General features: G+C 29.9%; 1 protein-coding gene across 1 annotated transcript; it reads right to left on the reverse strand.

Annotated features, from left to right (window-relative positions):
* Positions 1–1,726: 1,726 nt before the first annotated feature.
* On the reverse strand, positions 1,727–18,851 carry LOC116777661 (LIM/homeobox protein Lhx2-like). The gene is made up of 7 exons (XM_032671335.2): positions 18,717–18,851; positions 12,670–12,907; positions 11,858–11,992; positions 10,409–10,645; positions 9,755–9,906; positions 2,708–2,943; positions 1,727–2,626 (listed from the first exon to the last, which is right to left on the reverse strand). The coding sequence occupies exons 2-7, from the start codon at positions 12,750–12,752 to the stop codon at positions 2,390–2,392; spliced, it is 1,080 nt and encodes a 359-aa protein (XP_032527226.1). The 5' UTR covers positions 12,753–12,907; positions 18,717–18,851; the 3' UTR covers positions 1,727–2,389.
* Between the last annotated feature and the right edge of the window lie 78 nt (positions 18,852–18,929).

Consider the following 18,929-nt stretch of genomic DNA (forward strand, 5'->3'; position numbering starts at 1 on the left):
TGATTATTATTACAATTTTAATAAGGAAAGATATTATTTTAAATTGCTGACATCTTATTAGTTGATGATAAAAATGTTAGTAATATTCTGCTTTTTTTATATTAGCTATATGCCTTTGTAGGTACTTTAAAGTCTAATATTTTTTAACTATATACGTACATATATTGCCTTAGTAAAAATTAAATATACTCCGTGTGAACAAATAAAAAATAAAAAACGGGATTTTTTTATGATTCAAAACCAAGAACTTATAGGCTTAAGCATTTAACATCATTAAAATACCTCAGAGTTTCAAAGGACATCTAAATTAATACCTACCTGTATTGATACAATATTCGTAGAGTTGCTCTATGGTCACATGACTCGCCGCCGAAATCGCTATGCGATCTTGTTAAAATAACTTCCCTGGATTTATTATAGAATGTCAATATTTTAATGAATTCCATTGCTACTGTGAATATATTAAGAACCTATAAGTTTCCTGAGAAACGTGCTACTGTGATTTGTCACGTCTCTAATATGGTGGAAATAAAACTTCTTTATAGTGTCGATGTCAATATATTAATTTTAAATTATAAATAGGATTACACTAAACTTATCCAAAAAAAAATATACAATATTTTTATATCATATTTAATAAACAGAACGCAATAATATTAATAAAAAACAAAACAGAAATAAATTATAACGTTATATAAAATCTTATGAAACAAGACAAGTGCAAATCAACCCGAACACCTCTGTGTTTCATATAGGATAATTGGTAGCCTTTCGGTTCTTTGTATTCCTGGAGTGTACATAATCTCTTTACTTACAATAAAATCAATGCTTCCTACAGCAATAAACGAGTAAATATGGGTCCTTGGTCATAGATACAAATGACAATAATATGTTTCTCGTAACAAAAAGAAACGTTTTTAATTATTGAGTTTCAGAACTTTAATGAACAGATGGTTTTTTTTTATTACTAATACCTAGCAAATAAACAATTCCTCGTCGTTTTGTGTTAAAGTGCAGAATTTATTACATAACTACTAAAATTTATTTTGATTTTATAGATTAATAGTATAACTAAGTGTCTTGATTAAATGCATGAGTAAAGTGATAATTACATACAGTTTACAAGATTAAATACATTTTATACATAAGATACAACGTGTACAATAATTTATGTCATTAAATAAGGAATGTTCAAGTTGACATAATTGGAATTAAATGTTAACATTTAAAAATGTTTGTTAAAAGTAGTAGTGGGTTATATCCCATGTTATTCTGGTGCATTGCTTCAAGTTGTTGGCAAGTGAGGTATAATAACTTTATAAAACTTTAGGCATTTTATTATTTAATTTGCATAAACGATACAATTCAAATTAATTGTTCTTACGCCATGCCGTATTAAATTTTCTAAAAAATATATTTACTTGCCTTTTGTTTGGTAGTAAACCACGCTCAAACACACATCCGTTTTAAAATTCCACAAATCACCTTAGTGATGAGTTTTTGATAAATTTATGAAACTATTATATCGAATATATTATACATTAAATATTTGGTTATATCGTTTGTTATACAGTTATACGGTTTATCATCTTCAGTTTTCTTCTCAATTTATATTATGATTTGAAAGGTAATCGCTTTTACTGATTTACAATGTTAAAATTATGTTTTTAAAAATTAGTTCATCCTTAAAACATAGTTTAAAATAAATGTAACCAAGTTTTGACGGTTCTTATAATTTCAAATATTTTTAAAGCTTACACTGTACAGTCAACATCACCTTTAAATGTGTAAGTCATGATATTACACTTTGTTGTTTACTGTTGTCGAGAATTCTTATTAACTCCTAAACACTAAAACCTGACTAGTCTCACTTGAAATAGTAAATTAATATTCAAATGTAATTACTTTTATAATTTGTAACGGCAAATTGCAAATTTATAACAGAAATTGTGACTTTAGAAGTGTATATAGTCCACGACAAAAATACTTGTAAGTTTTTTTGCATTAATAAACACAAAGTAATAAATTTATGTTAAGAAACTTAGAATCTGGGTTTAGATTTTTGGTAAGCAATTTAAAATTAAGCACTTAATAACTCTTATTACCTTAATATTTATAGGCGTCAAAAGTGTCTACATGTTTTCTACCTCTAAAACTAATCAATTTATTAATTATGATACATAATTCTGTATTTATTTCATGTGATACTGATTATTTGGCCAAAACGGTATTTATATTAGAAATAAATACCTGCAACCTTATGTTGAGTAATCTAATTTATAAACAAATTTATAATAATTTATAGAAATAATTTATTTTTAATCACGATGAGAGAAGTCTACGAATTCTACTCGTTGAATTCTTGTTTAACGACGTCGTTGTTTAATTGTCAGTACATTTCTCCGAAGCTCATTGGATGAGGAGTGTGAACCCTAATGTCTTGTATGGGTTGCAATGGTTCAGACATTATCATTCCAGGATCTACATTTGGTGGAGGAACTCCTGTGACAAGACCACCATTTACAGAGTGTCCAGTGCTTCCATTAGGAGTCATCAGTCCAAGCTGATTCGATTCCTGTCTCATCATATTTCTACGCCATTTCGCTCGAGCATTTTGAAACCAAACCTACAGAAAATATACTCCACATGATTTTCTTTTCCCATTACCTTTAATTAGAATAATACATTTAAATAACTGTTTTCTTACCTGTAAAACTCTCTTAGATAAGCCAGTCTTCTGAGCCAATTGCTTAAGATCCTTTGCATCTGGGTTCTGGTTAATGGCGAAATACGATTTCATCGTGCGAAGTTGGTGATGTTTAAAGCTGGTGCGCATGCGCTTAGTTCGCTGTGTATGACTTGAAACACTTCCCGGTGATGCAACCGAAGAATCGTAAGCCAAGGACTCCATTGACGATGATAGGTCAGCCCGGTGAAGGATGTCTGGGGATTTCGGTCTCCATTAGGTAAAGATATCATATAAACCATTATATGCTATGCAAAATGAGAACGCTTATCTCTTAAAATATTTGACCAATGCATATAAACCTGTGACAGGAACTACTTTAAAAAATTAAAAGTGAAGATTAGATAAATAAACAAGTCATGATTAATGTCACAACAACTATTTTATTTGACGTATAAATTAATCTTTTAAGGTGTGACTATAGTAAACCAAAAGAGTAGTGTAAATATATTTGTAAAAACTAGTATTATAAGGCTCACACTGATATATACTACTGGTGACACTCAATCAACACCCTATAACAAATTCACCATCACACATTTTAATGACTAAATCTTAATGTTAAATGGAATTTACCTTATCTCTAATTAATTATTAAAAAAAACAAGACATGTGCGTATTATGTAAATACGCAAGCACATTTCTATTGGGAACGAGAGCGTATAATTTACAAATATTCCAATAATAAATACCCAAAGGATAATTGCCTAAGTACAAGAAAAATATTTCCGGATATCTAAACTTGGATGAGTGATTTTTCATTTTTATGTGACACTTCAGTTGCTTTAGTTATGAAAAGATTTTATTTTCGTTATTTTAATTTTTTTTAATGTGATCTTAATTACATGAAAAGGCATGGCGATAACCAAAAATTTTAATATTCTGTATGAAGTATTGTGAAAAAGCAAAATCTATACATTATTTATATCTATACTATCGTTACATACCAATTATTATGCTCAATAGAACATTTACCAGATCGTTAACTTTTTCCGATGTTACAAGGTATTGAAATTTTCAGATACATTTTTCAAGTAAATATTATTTCAACATTAATAATTTTGGAACAAGTCATTACGTACACCAATGATATTAGAGAATATACACACAACATGTTATAATGGAAATGTAAAATAGTGTTTAATATGACCCAGTAAATACAGTTAAATTTGTAAAATAAAGTCACTTAGAAATGATTTGGCACATTACTCAAAGGTCTAGGTTGGTTTAAGTCTGTCATTTCTTTCATTAGCTATGAATAACGGAAGACAGACTTGTAAGTGGTTTTTATAAACGAAAATTAATTAGGCAATGTCTGACGAAAAGTTTTCAATTAGCTGTCCTCCGTGACTTGCGTCCCATTTTGCTGTTATTGCGGGCTCTCAAGGACTATAAAATTCTTTCGCCTCCAGTGTACTTCCTCACAAAATCCCTTCAACTGCTCCAAATTAAAAACGAAGAAACTAAAAATACTACAACGAGAAAAAAAAATTGTAGTGTAAATGACAATTAGCACTTAAAGATCTGTAATTTTAAAACAATTACTTCCATTATTTAATATACTTTAGAGAACTACAAAACTCTTTGTAAGCCACAAAATATATAGTGAAAAGCTTGAGCCAAGAAAACGCAAGCAAACTACTACAGTTTTATGAAATTGTCACCATGTTCCGAGTAATGACAATTTGTTAAAAAATATAATAAAACGTAGAGAAAATTATTGAAAAATTATAATTAAACACCTATATTTTTAAAGAATGAACCCTGTATTTGCCCTTTTTACTTGTACGTTGCTTCTTGTAAAAAAAAATTACTTATTGTAATTCCGAATATTATATATTTTTATTAAGACTTTAACTTAATAATGACCAATTATACTTTGTAAAACTTTCCGTTTCCATGTTGGGAAGTCAAAATAAGAATCCACAAAAATATTTCAGCCAACCATCAAAGATTTAAATATTAGGATTATTATCATTAAAGAAGATTAAGACGACGTTGTATCAATATTTTCACAAAACATTCATATGATTCTGTATGTTTCAAAAATATCTACAATATTTGTATGTTTTAACTTGGATTCTCTGAATATTTTTATACAAATGTTATTCTGACAGTTATGACAACTATAAAAGCGGACAAAAACTAAAGCAACAATTGGAGCAGTTTTTGAATGACTTTTTATTCCTGCTCCATTTCATTTGTATAGTGGAAATTTATGCAAAAATCATAGTATATATAACATATTTAAAAAGTATTGTATATTAATAATGATAATGACTTTGATTAAAACCAAATATAAAAGAAGCAATCCAAGCCAATATGTAGAAAAATCAGAAATTATAACAAGTTAATAACTTTTGCTATTTTTCAATTTTTTTTACCGAATAAAGTGTATTGAATAACCTTATAAAGACATAGTTGATGAGCTCGACGTAAATCTATCGCCTTGGTAAAGCCACATCCCATAGTTTTTTCTATTATGGGTGACAGAAAGATCACAGAAGCAAATGATTGCTGATCCGGTTGCGGTCAGAGTCAGACAAATTGCACCAATTTCTCTACTTTTTGCGTCAATACGCCGGAACCTTGTTTTTTATTTCTAAATAAGCGTCATTCGATAAATTTCTCGTAACAGCAATGTCTTTTCGTAACCACGTACCGTGTCCCAGTGCTTATATTGCACATTTGTTTAAAGTTTCGTATTTATTTAGATTATTCTTGTATTATTATTAAATGGAAAATATTATAACGGTTGCACTGGGATGAACAAACTTAAATTATATAGGTTTAGAATTAATTTACTATCCTTCAGTTAAATGGCTGTCTAAACAAATAACACACAATATTAAATGTTCACATAATTAATTTTTTTTATCAAGATGATACGATTATAGATGTCCGGTTACAAAAACATAGTGGCTTTAATTTATTAATTTCTCGCCCCAACTATTGGGTGGTTGTAGTTATAATGCGCGCCGATGCACGGCGAGTTAATTATTTATAATTAAATTTTACAAACTTCACTTTGTTAATTTACCACCCTGCCTCTAAATACAGTTTGGATGTGTTTCCGTTGCGATACTTTATCTTTTACTATTTACGTTATTAAACTCGAGTTGAGAATTGAATTAGATGATACTAATTAGTAGTTTGTAAGCAAACAAGTTATTAGCGTATAAGGCAAACGAAATTTAAAGCTTATTTAGGTAACCAAATAGACTGTTTGTTGAGTTCGACTTTGAGGAGTTCGTCTGAAGATATATTTAATGAGAATTATTCAGACTGAGTCATGGCGGCCCAAACGAAAGATCTACCTTCCACTAATGATATTCCTATCGCGAGCAGTTGTTCTCACCATTAAATAGTAACATTTTATTGACAGAATTAACATGTTACCATCTTTACTTGAAACTGTTTCTTTTTTTCTCGAAAAACGCGGTAATAAAGCATCGCGGCTGTAAAAGTTTCGATATTAACGATTGGTTATAAAAAAAATAAAGGAGCTATGAAGGAATACGTGTTTTATTGCAGCGGTAAGCGCCGCGGACCAAGTTACAAGCCGTAACAGAGCGGAGTGTCATTTTCAATTAGTATAGTTAGTGTATGTATATATTCAGTTATAAATCACACATTTTTATCATTTACTCATTATGATATAATGTAATACAAAACTAGGTCACAATATATTTTATATATTGACATTATTAATGTTGTATTTGAAGAAACCTCATAATATATATATTCCATTTTACTAAACCTAGTTCACAATATTAAAATGTCATGACCACAGCTTATAAATTGTGGCGAGTCTAATAAAATTTTAGTTGACATTGTGAAACGATATCGACATGAAGCGAAAGCGGGAAAATGAATATATATATATATATATATATATATATATATATATATATATATATGTATGTATGTATGTATATATGTATGTATGTATATCAAATCTTGCAAGAAAAAATATAATTCAAAGTTTTGATTCCTTATTAAAACAACACGTGTCACCTTTATGGAAAACGTCAGTTTTAACATTTATTTGAGACATAAACTTCCCTTCAGAGCTAAACCTTGCACTTACAACAGCTTTGATTTGAAAACTGTTGTAACGCTTAAACTTATAATTTCAAATCGATTGAATTTTTTATGTAATATAAGATTATACCTACCTAAATATGTAGGACTTTATAACAAGCATATACCCAAAATAAGAGTCGATATATAAAAAGTTAGTTGTTGATTATAATTTTAATTATAAGTCAAAAAAAGTCGGAATAATATCATTAATGACATTATTCATACCTAACCTTCCAATCACCTGCGCATAATTGTAACCCAAAAACTTTAACGCAATAGGAGCATTATCGTGATGAGGTATTTGGAAAGTCCAATGCGATCGGCGCTTTTGGCCACTGTAGATAAATTCACCGTTTGGTCGGAATGCCCTTTATCTTTGTCTATCTGACGACATTTGACCAATAAAGTTGTTAGAACTCTACATATATAAATAAATAAGAAGCCATAAGTGTATAAACACAACATGTCCGATAGAATTAACTTAGATGTAATCAATTTCATAACTTCCATATTATATGTTCGGTACAATTCTCTATTCGAAATTCTAATGTAATTGGATATCACGCAACACTATTCGTTGATCGACTTTAAACAAAATTATAAATTTTTATCTAGTTCAATGATAACACTTATCTTACGTTTATTGAATTAATTTAAAAAGTCAATGGTTTTTTTAAATATTAAACAAGGCCACGAACTTAGGAAGTTTTTTTTTTTCTTAATTAGAACAGGTGATCTTTTTCGACCATTTATGAAAGTTAAATGGTTAACTTTTTTTTACTATTAGCTTATGTTTATTATAATGATGTTTTATGTTTGGTGTTTAAAACTATAAATATCATTTATCTATCTTTAAAGCGACGTGTTATCATGATTTATGAAGCCACATATGAATTACTTTTGTTCCGAATAATAAATAATATTATATATTTTTAATATATATATTGCACATTGCCATTGTGCTATGAAGATAGAGATTATAATATTTAAATAGGCGGCATTGAAAATGATCTTTATTGTCATTTGATCCTGTAGGCATATATTCATGTTTTTTAAACTATATTAATAAATATCAGCCAGTAATGACTTTTACTATATTTGATAGTGTATATACTCCGGGATATTAAAATATTTATCATTACTCAAAATCTAGATGCGAATGCATAAAGAGAACACATTATAATATTTACTTATGAATTCTAACATCTAAAAAAAAGCCTCTGCGTTGACTTCACTTAAGAGCCGCTTACCGCTGTGCACGATAAATGTGAGTCATGTGTTGTTAAGTAAAAAATATCTTTATTTTAAACGCCATTGAACTTACAATCGATTACATTTCTTACCAATGCTTACCTTACTTCGCGATTGAGTATTAGATAAGCAAGTGGATGTCATTCTTTACGCAGCTAGTATTATTTATTTATTATTATTTTTGGAATTTATTAATTAAAACAAAATTCTATTCTACTTAATAGTTCAACTGCCTCACGTGATGTGTAAATATCTACAAATTATTGAATTAAATTAAATGCGCTCATTTATTTTGAATAGTATTCCACAAAATTATTGTTTTATTGAAATGTATATTTATTTTGTATAAGTTAATTTAATTAATAACAATTATATTGATATTATCACATATTATCCCATAATATTCAATCAGTTTCCCGATACGAAACTTTTAATTCGAATTGTTAAATCACTACATCATTCTTAATTTTTATGAAAGTTGGCGTATTATGCTATTTATATCAATATTTTGACATACGAACTAAATCTGTACAGTTTCCGTGAGATTCAGAAGTGAGCGACTTTTCAATAATCGATATTTCGATTTATCGATAAGGCACGTAACATTTTCAAGAGTCCTTAGTTCCCATTATCGATGTCACGCGCGTCTCTAGTGGCTCTGTTTGCCAACATGGCGGATGGCTTGGCGGGAAAACACTAATTGATAATCTGAAGTAGCTTGTACGAGATCAGAGATATAAAGGTAATTGAATTTATTAATATTTCGTACGTAGAATGGTAGTAAATACGTTTCGTTACAGCTCTATAAAAAATATTATTGAAACAAACCCTATTATACAAATATTTATAAGTTTATGGCCATTAAACTGCTGTTAACTTCAAAGACGTTACGCATTTATATAAAAGAAAGGCAAGGTAGCTGTAAACATTTATAGATGCTTCTATGAGGTTGGCGAAAAAAATAACGAAGAGTCTTTCGGCGGTTCATTCAGGCTAGCGTCATGATTAATCGGGTCGAGGAGTCACATAGCCTGAATTCACCTCAATGAGTGCCTCGCATTTCGACGCTATAAAGAATAATCCAGACGAGCGACCCCGTAGCCGGGTCCAACGGAGTCAACAGCGTTCCCCCTATTCCTGCTTATGAAGCAATCGTGCGCGGAAGGGAGACAAAAACAGTTTTAAGAGCTCCACGTCTATTCATTAGCGGTGATTACGGTCGAGCCGGGATGAATTGACATTTGGGACGCCCGCACGGGAACCCGTAGTCGTGCTCCCTTTTGAGATTTCTGCTAAATTTTAGCGATAGTCCATCTCAATAAAATATGTAAGGAGTACTTTAACTGGTAAGAGTTTTTCCCTTGAATGGACCGGAACGAACATTAAATATGATAACCAATTATACTATATGAACGTGTACTTATAAGTCGCTAGCGGTACATTACAGAGAGATCTGTTAAAGGAAAGTCGTTGGTAGTTAATTTATACTTTTGCTATAAAAACGATCAAAAGTAAACGTGCGTCATTAAGACGCGACTTAAATCGGATCAAAAAAATAAAAATGAAGATATGTTAATTATTTACATCGACAGAATGTTGTTCCCGAAATGTAATTCGCTACATAAAAATTCGCAGAGCTGCATGCCATGAGGGAATTAGAGTTATTCTTACCTAACGCCGTGCTGGCCATTCTCATGGTCTGTACTTGCATGTCTTCATGAGGACCGTGGGCTATCTTCCTCTTTCTCGGCCGACCCTTCTGGTTAACGCCTACAGGAAAGTACTGATTCGGAGAGTCACCTTCGCTGTTCAATTCTTGACACCTAATGAAATATAAAAGTGTTATTATAACATTTTAACCGTCCATTACCATTATTAATGGTTAATAGAAAATAATAAATTAATTATATCAACGAATTACATCTAAAATAGTATCTTTATTTAAGATACAATTCATTTTAACTCAACTTCAACCTTTACTAAGGGATAGGTTTAGGTACATTTATGGAGGGACCTAAGCCAAAACTGTTCATATATATTGCTATATCACATTTTCAGTTTCAATTTCATTAATAGATTCGTACTAGCCTCTTTCCTATAGCGTCGCATAAGTTTTTACATACTTACAAAGTTAACTGGAAAATGAATAAAATAAACTTCACTTATTTATTTTTCAAAGCGTTTTTACTTAATTTGAAACCACGGTTTCAAATTGCGAAAGTATATGTTTTCATTCCTAATTTAATAAAGTTAACTTGTCATAATATCATTGATTTCTTATATTTTCAATGAACTTATTTTGTCATACATATGCCTTCTATTTACCTGTAAACACTATTGACGTCTTCCTCACAGAAGTCATCCATGCAGACGCTATCGTAGTGCGGTCTGCAGTACACCAGGCTGTTCCTCATCCCGAACACATCTCCCTTAGACAACAGGGTCCCGCAGGCGACACATGTGAAGCAAGTCAGGTGAAACACCATGTCTCGGGCTCTCATTACCAGCTCGTTAGCGGTAATCCCGTTACCGCATCTCGCGCATCGCTTCACGCAGAATAATCTGAAATAATTTTTTACTACGGCTCCACTTATTTAACAATTTAATGTTAATTGTTCACCCTGCTAACATTAAATTATTAAAAGTTTGTAAAAGTAAATTTAATTTAAACCCTATGTTTTTATATGTACAAATATGAATATGCCTTTATGTAAGCCTGTTCAAAAGATTAATAGATGTATAGGTATTTCTTATTACTCGCATTAAAAATGTTGGAAATTCTTTAGTAAAATATGTTATCCGATTAAAATGCACACATTGTACTTCGTTCCATAAGCTTCATGCAAGCTTATTGAATGATACTTCAATGTTCTGGGTATTTGGAGTACATTAATAGAAAGGTATTAGTTTTAAACCTGTTTTTGTTGTTTTTAAGTAGTGTATGACTAAATTTATTTTACATAGATAAAAAAAAAAATATTTTTAAAATTTGTGTGTGCATTTATAGAAATAATATACCCAAGCATTTATAATGATTACACCATATGTTATGGATAAACAAAAGGGGGATATGTCAAATCATGTCAAGTTTCAATCTCAGGTGTCAAAATTGATAAGGGTGAAGCAATAATGACGTACACCTGTAATTTTACGATCATTATTGATTATAGAATCTACGTCTTCAACTTGTTAAATGTATTTTAATTAAGATTTAATTTGTCGCCAATAAAAAGATTAATCAAGAAAAATTATCATTATATATCGGCTCGATCTTTTAACAAGACGTAACACTTTTTTTTGGTCTTCAGCTAGATTTAATAATTTTTATAATGATCTAACATTTTCTGCAGTCTCGAGGTGTAAATCTTTCGTTTAACAAATGTATAATGTATGCAGTTTGAACAGACGTGTACCAAGCAAGTGTCGATGGGGAGTTGGAATTAGATACTGCCCTAATAGTTTGCTATACAAAGCTGTCAGTATTCACACTAATAACACATGTTTCACTTAAACAATATTCGATTCCTCTTCATTCAAAGCTTATTTTATATAAGACATAACAATTTTGTATTGTTACACTTAAGAACATGAAAGAAATATGTACATTTATAATAAAAACAAAATAAAAACGCAGAGCTTCATTCGCTACTTATATAATTCGCTAAAGCATACTATTAAAAATTTAACAAAATAAAAGCTGCATATTTTTCTATTACACTTTTTCCAAACGAGCGTTACATCGTCAGTATGAGAATATATGATATTAATTTTTACCTGTAATAATCGTCTTTGCAATAAATGTTTCCGTCTCTGGAGAAGCATGTTAGTTCGCTGTCTAGCGGCAGTCGGCACTCGCAGCAGCGCAGACAAGCACCGTGCCATTGACGGTCCACAGCAAGTAGGTAATATCTGCGTCGTCATCAAAATAAATACATGTGTTTGCACGTCGCTTCATCTATATATGTTTTAATTTAAATTTTTCTATCTGTGCCTGTCTTTCCATGAACCATTAACGTTAACAGTGTTTCTTTATATTTAGTATATGGCTAAGTTAAGCCTGATATTACAGATTATTAAATTTATATTAATTAGAAATGTATGCTTTGTTTTCCGTGCGAAATAATCAACAGTAAAAATATATATTCATTATAAATAATGTTGAATATTAATTAAATAAATAATTCAATTATTTTTTTTTGTGATTATTTTGAGAATAAGAAAAACTTTTATTTTCAATTACATGTCAAATATATTCCAGCTTATTTTTCATAAATATTTAAATATTTTTTTTTAATAACCGGAAATTTTTTAATAATGTTCAGCATATTTCATAAGGGTAAATTGACACTTTTTAAATCAATAATCAGTCTATATAACATTCTACACTACTCATAATAAGTATCGATAAAAAAATCAAATTGGGTTAAATGCAGGCAAATAGCTTTACTAACAATATAAAAGGATTTATTTTAAAATAGATATAAATTATAGAGAGCAAATTATTTTAAGCCCCGAGGCAGTGATAGTACAGTATAACGTTACAGAACTACTATTGTTATCTGAATATTGTATAAAAGATTCATCACCTGTCCTGTATTCTGCCCCCACAACCCGCGCACTCGTCCGGGGTAGCAGGCGACCCCTCGGAGCTTTCTCTTTCCTTAAGCATACTGCCGTTTTCCGTCCTGCTAGCCGGATTGGACTCTCTGTCTCATATAACAAGGTTCCATTCTCCTTTAACAGAAGTCTCTCCGTTGTGTGTTGGTGCAGACATTTCTCGTCTGTTTTGGCTCGATAATACCAAGACGGGATTCCGTGACAGACCTGTTAAAATATTCCAATAACAATTTAAATTTTTATTGAACTCCTTATGAGTAATTTTGTAGAAAGCTGTCTGAGAAAGGAATTAATTATTGTTTAAAGATTTTCCTTTTATGTAATTTACCAACGGTATAACATCATTATGCATGTACCTACTTGAATTTTCCTCGAAACGAAGGTTGCGTGAATATGAAGATTTTTTATTTATTTTTTAAGAAATTTTTTTTGACTTGCCTTTGTTGTAAAAGAAAAAAAACTTATGATTCATCGATTTAGATATTGAAAACGTGTATAATGTAAAATTATAATCAAAATTAAAAGAACTTTTATAAAAAATTAAATCTTTTACAAACTACCTAATAATTTAATCTCAATAAGAGTACAAAATACACCTTAGTAATATAACGAACTCAAAAAAAACAATAAACCTACCATTACATGAATACAAAATACATATCATGTATTCTCTTATGTCAATACAAAAAAAGAAATCATAAATTTGAATACCGGGCCATAAGTTTTCCATATAAAACGCTATCTGGTGCCTTCTTAGCATATCATTTATAATTCTCTGACGAAGGCAGCCTCAGAATCTGTATACAATGGCTGGCTATACAATATGGAGGTATACTAGGCGGACTCTTTTATTGGGAGAGACAATGGGAACTGTTTTTGTTTTGTTCCCGTCTCGGGTCTGTCGTATTCTTAAATAGACACATAATACGTGCTGTATGTATAGCAAGCGCTCTTCAGTTTATCGTATTATAAATAAGTACTTGTTTCTTGTTTCGCAATTCGTAATATGATGGATGAAAACACGCCCTTTGTATGAAAAACTTTGTTGTTTATATTTCATATAATTTTAAACTCTGTTAGCACTATAATAAGTATAAGGACATATAAGGACGTTTATAAATTTCCTATATTGATCAGATAGCAACAAAACTCGTATGTGGACAACTTGAGAGTACAATGTCTATAAAAATATATAAAAATAAATTATCAAAATACAGTCACTTTAGTAAGTTGGTAAGGTAAAAAAATACGATCAATATATATGCATGTAATTAAAAAATTATTATTGTATGTATTCAACGCAGAATTAAAGTCTCCTTGAACTCGAACATCAAAAAATAGATTTAAACAATCAATTCTGTTCGGTCTCAGTAATTAAAATTTAGCCATTTTAGATTGATATTATTGTTGCTCGTCATTTGTTTTTTATTCATTGATATACGTGTTGACTGAATATAATTTTGAGTAAATGATTAAAAAAAAAACTAATAAAAAAACTCTTCCAAATATTATTAAAACAAAATATTGTTTAATTATGTGAACAGTGTTATTTGCAAATGTATTTCAGTAAAATCTGCATTTGGAGACAGAATTTCTCTATGAACACGCATTATTAGTGATCACAAAGCCTCGCTATAACAATTGTGTTGAAGATCCAAGATTTATTCAATAGGTACAAAGCGAGATGATACGTTGAAACAATCATATTAAGCTTATAAGTTGGTTCAGAAAATATTTGCTTTATTCATTGTTTATATTTATATAACAATTTAACTTATTAAATATTTTATAAACATGTTATTTTTTATTTGCTGCAATATTATTATGTAGGTAACATAAAGTTTTAAAACCAGTACAAGTTTAGAAGCTCCAAAGAAATCTGTCGCTACGACTTTATCCGCAAAGTATTTTACAAATAAAATGTTCAATATTTTCACTTATTTAACTTCCACAAATATCAAAAAGCAATAAATTATTTTCAAATAGCCACTATTACGTTGAAGATATATATATGTATACATATATACTAAAATTAATATAAAGTACACGTGTCTGAAAAGTATTAATGGTAGGTAACAAATTTTATACAATATATAAGTTTGTTATACTCATTATACACTATTATATTAATCCACTAAGTTCTGATGTTGTCACAGCAACCAACGTAATCCATAATCCATCCCTGTAGTCTTATTATCCTTTGAACTAAAGTCGTTACACAGATATAACAAATTGTAAGGCGGTATTTATTATATTTATACAAAACAAAATATATTTTATTAAATAAATTAAAGAGTTTCCGTTAAATATCTCTCGCATAAAATTCCCTAACAAATAATTGTTATAAGATATTTGACTGAAATATGTGAAATTAAATTCTTTATAATCATATTATTATCTACGATCACATAAAAATACGCCAATTAATTAACGTCACACAAACATGTGATGACGGAAACTAATAAATATTTAAAATATTTCAAGTTACGCACGGATGCTGGTATACGAGAATAATTAAATTTCACAATTAAAGCGGTTCAAACAAACGAGCTTTTTATCTAATCGCAAACAAAATAGCTCCTAAAGTTTTTATCAGCTATGCGTTTATTAACCTAAAACTGTAAATAGTTTTATGGCAGTTGTTAGTTTTGATAAGGGTGTTCCAAAGTGGGAGTCATAAACCGAGCAGTTGTTATTGCGGCCTGATCGACTCCAATAATTAATTGGTATGCGAGCGATTGCTTCATAACAGCGACTGTTTCAACCACAGACATTAACAATTCGGACTCAAACTAAAAATTAATATTTACTTTTCCATTCCCGTCAACTGTCTCATCACTATGATTTTTTTACTAAAAGGTAACTGTCAAAGCATGAAAATGAGTTGAAAACGTTCTTCCTAGAAATGTGGTTTGGGCGAAATATATCAAATGTCAAAATACAAACAAATACGTAAGCCATAATTAACGAAGAGAACTGATCGAAATGGTTAATTCATGAACTTCGACAGATTGTTTCCATCTGTAATTAATAATACTTAAACTGTGATAATTATCCCTGAATACATACATATTAGGTAGTTGCGGTAATTTGTTACTGCAACTTTATTAATTAAGCCGTGTGAAAAATTTTATATAATTTAAATTTTAATTGTAATTAAAATAATATAGACTGTAATGTTCACCGAAGCAAAATTTTCCCTGGAATTTGACAGGAATTTTCAATTCATGTACGTGTATGTACGTGACTGATTAAAAATAAATTTCATGTAATCGTATTTACTTATCATTACAATATAGTATAAAGTAATACATACTTGATAAGCTTATTATTTCATTAATACAATTTTATATATAAAATGTAATCATATTCATGTATGTCATGTACATATATTTAAAACTAGTTATATAAATAATTTATAAGTAACTCAATATATACATACTCGTACAATATATCGATGCAATATAGCAGTCAATTTTCTGTAAATTCCGATGCAAAATCGTATCCAATACACGAAACACTAGAACAATGTCCAACTAACCAGATATTATTACACTAACTATAGTTATTTTTAATAGCAAGAACTTTACTGTAACGTAATTAACGTTCAACATCTGAAGATGAAATTCGCAACTGCGATGCAATTGATACAGGAAAGAGGGTAAAATCAACCCCAGTGGGCGGAATCCCTCAGCCTCCATACACCCTAAACCACTCCCTTCGTAACGCGAACACGTACATTTGTCATCAAGAAAACCCAACGATATTTCAAAGGGCGCAACCCTTAGAGTAGTCTTCAGTGAGCGCTTTCCGCGTATTTTTCATAGTAACGCTATTTGAAGAGCCTCGCTATGAGAAATACATTACATTTCTACACTTTATATCCCCCGTTACCACTACACGTGGAAATTTCTACTTATAAGGTAGATAATTTTGTATTTTAACAATGTTGCTAGTCTCTTTGTATCATAACTATTTGTGCTTTCAAAAGCGGACTCTTGTTAATTTTAATTAAAGATAAATATATATTTTATATTATAATACATCATTGACAAGAATGACGATAACGTAAATAATTGATACAAACACCCGCTGCACTCGTAGACGTGAAAACCTTAACTTTTTCAAATTCCACACTTTATTTATCAAAAAGGGATGTTTAGATAAATACACATATGACGGATTCGCTATCTAAGAGTCAAAATACTTATAAACTTATAAAGGGATAGAAACAATATTGCAACTAAAATTAAAATGAATTTCACGTTTTCTAATAACGCAATAAAGAAATCAAGTTCTTATCAGATAAATGACATACAATTATCACCATAATTATTTTCGCACTTAAAAAAAAGGAATTTAAGAATTTATAAAAAAATAATAATTAATAAAAATATATTTTTTTTTTATGACATGAAATTGGTAACAAAATATTTCGTTATACCTATTAGTTCAGCATGTAAATGTAATTTGTAGAGAAATTTATCATACAAATATCATCGAAGGACGATGTTTGTATATTGATATGAAGATATCAAATAAGATGACACAAAAAAAATTTAGTATTTAATGTAATATAAATAAAACCATTACTAGTTTTCTTTTCCATCCTAACGAGACGCTATTTCCAAATAAGCAAAATTATTTTGTGATTTCTATTGTACGTTATATATTTATACATGACTTGTGAGAGGAACCTTTTTATGGCATTGTCTATTTCAATGGTGTCATAAATCGTCTATGTAACAATGACACCATCAACTTTATATAAATTAAAACCAATGTAAAAATACACAATCAGCAGTTAACAGATATAATACTCAATGAAGATATTTTTATATGAAACGCTTAAAGCGAAACAGTTTCTTAGAATTAAAATGAAGACATTTGGTGCTGAAGAGAATTTATATTTAATATTAAAGTGTAGTTTCTATTTGTGAGAAAATCTGATGTTATTTCTCAGCTGGAGATACTTTCTTTATCCGGTTTAAACCAAGACCTCTCCATTCAATAGTTTATTTTATTGGAAGTTAATGTTGCTACACTTAATAATTTTCTGTAATGATCGGACCTCGGTCTGAGATCGATTTCCGGTGTGGAGAGTATTGCTAGTAGTAAATCATTTCTCTATTCGAATTTATGAAACGTGATATTAAATGTTGTTTACAATTTACATTTACTTGCATTACAATATTGGAATGGATAAATAAATTGTTTCAAACATTATTTAGGGATCTGTGTGGATATTGTATTAAACATTACATGAAAAAAATATATTCATTTTTTTTTTTCATATATATAACAGAAGCTTAGGTGCGAGTAACATATATTTTTTTTAACAGATAAAGAACAAAAACACGAATTAATTTTGAAGCGAATCTCATAGTAATTTAATAAAAAAAATCCGAAACCATTACTATTAAGAAAATATATGCCATAGTCATAGTGTTGGAAAGTTTACACCAGTAATGTTAACTCATACACACTAAGTTGCGTTGTAACAGGTACAGCTGTGGTACGTACTCGTACTATGAAATTACCTTATCCGAGTGCATTAACTCAGATATCTATTTTGGCTAGTTTTGGCTAATAAATAAAATTGTTTGGTAAAAAAGTGTGTTTTATTTAATAAAAAAATATTATGTTTGATCATTGTTTTTTTTTACTGGCAGCCCTTGGCGTAATTAAGTTTATTCAATTAATGAATAAAACTAATGAGGCTAAATTTATACTCAAAGCTACCAACGACCAACAAACGTCAGAAAATAACTAATTAATAGATTTACTTTTTATTTCTATGAAGCTCTCGTAACGTTCGCAGTTGAGTAGATCAAAATTTCAGAAATATTCCATTCTTTTGAAACACGTAAAATCCTCAATAATGTATGTAAACATTGTGAACCCTTATCGTCTTAATGTCATATCAAGCTATCATTATCGCGTGCAAAAGCTAAAGCATTAGAAAGCTTTGAGGGACCCTATTATGAATAATGTCCCAGAAATATAATTATATTACCTCCTAAATCCTGAACCAGCTCGGACTGGCAACGTCGCCTCGCGCGGTAAATTTCACCGCCAAACAGTTACAATACGCATTCAACTGTTCGAAATTTGAACGCGGGACTGTTCAACACCAGCAGACATCTGAGGGGGCGACGCGATGCTGTGACGCCGGCACGCCTCCATCCCCGAATTCGCCAATCACACGCTCCAACACACCGGATGCGGC

The sequence above is a fragment of the Danaus plexippus genome, chromosome Z (genome assembly GCF_018135715.1).
Source record: "Danaus plexippus chromosome Z, MEX_DaPlex, whole genome shotgun sequence".
Lineage (NCBI taxonomy): Eukaryota > Metazoa > Arthropoda > Insecta > Lepidoptera > Nymphalidae > Danaus > Danaus plexippus.

Coding starts and splice junctions, on each gene's coding strand:
- LOC116777661 (XM_032671335.2), bottom strand. CDS start 12,752: ATGCTTAAGGAAAGAGAAAGCTCCGAGGGGTCGCCTGCTACCCCGGAC. Junction 9,907..10,408: donor GACGTCAATAGTGTTTACAG/GTAAATAGAAGG, acceptor ATATTTCATTAG/GTGTCAAGAATTGAACAGCG. Junction 2,944..9,754: donor AATGGCCAGCACGGCGTTAG/GTAAGAATAACT, acceptor CGAAATCCCCAG/ACATCCTTCACCGGGCTGAC.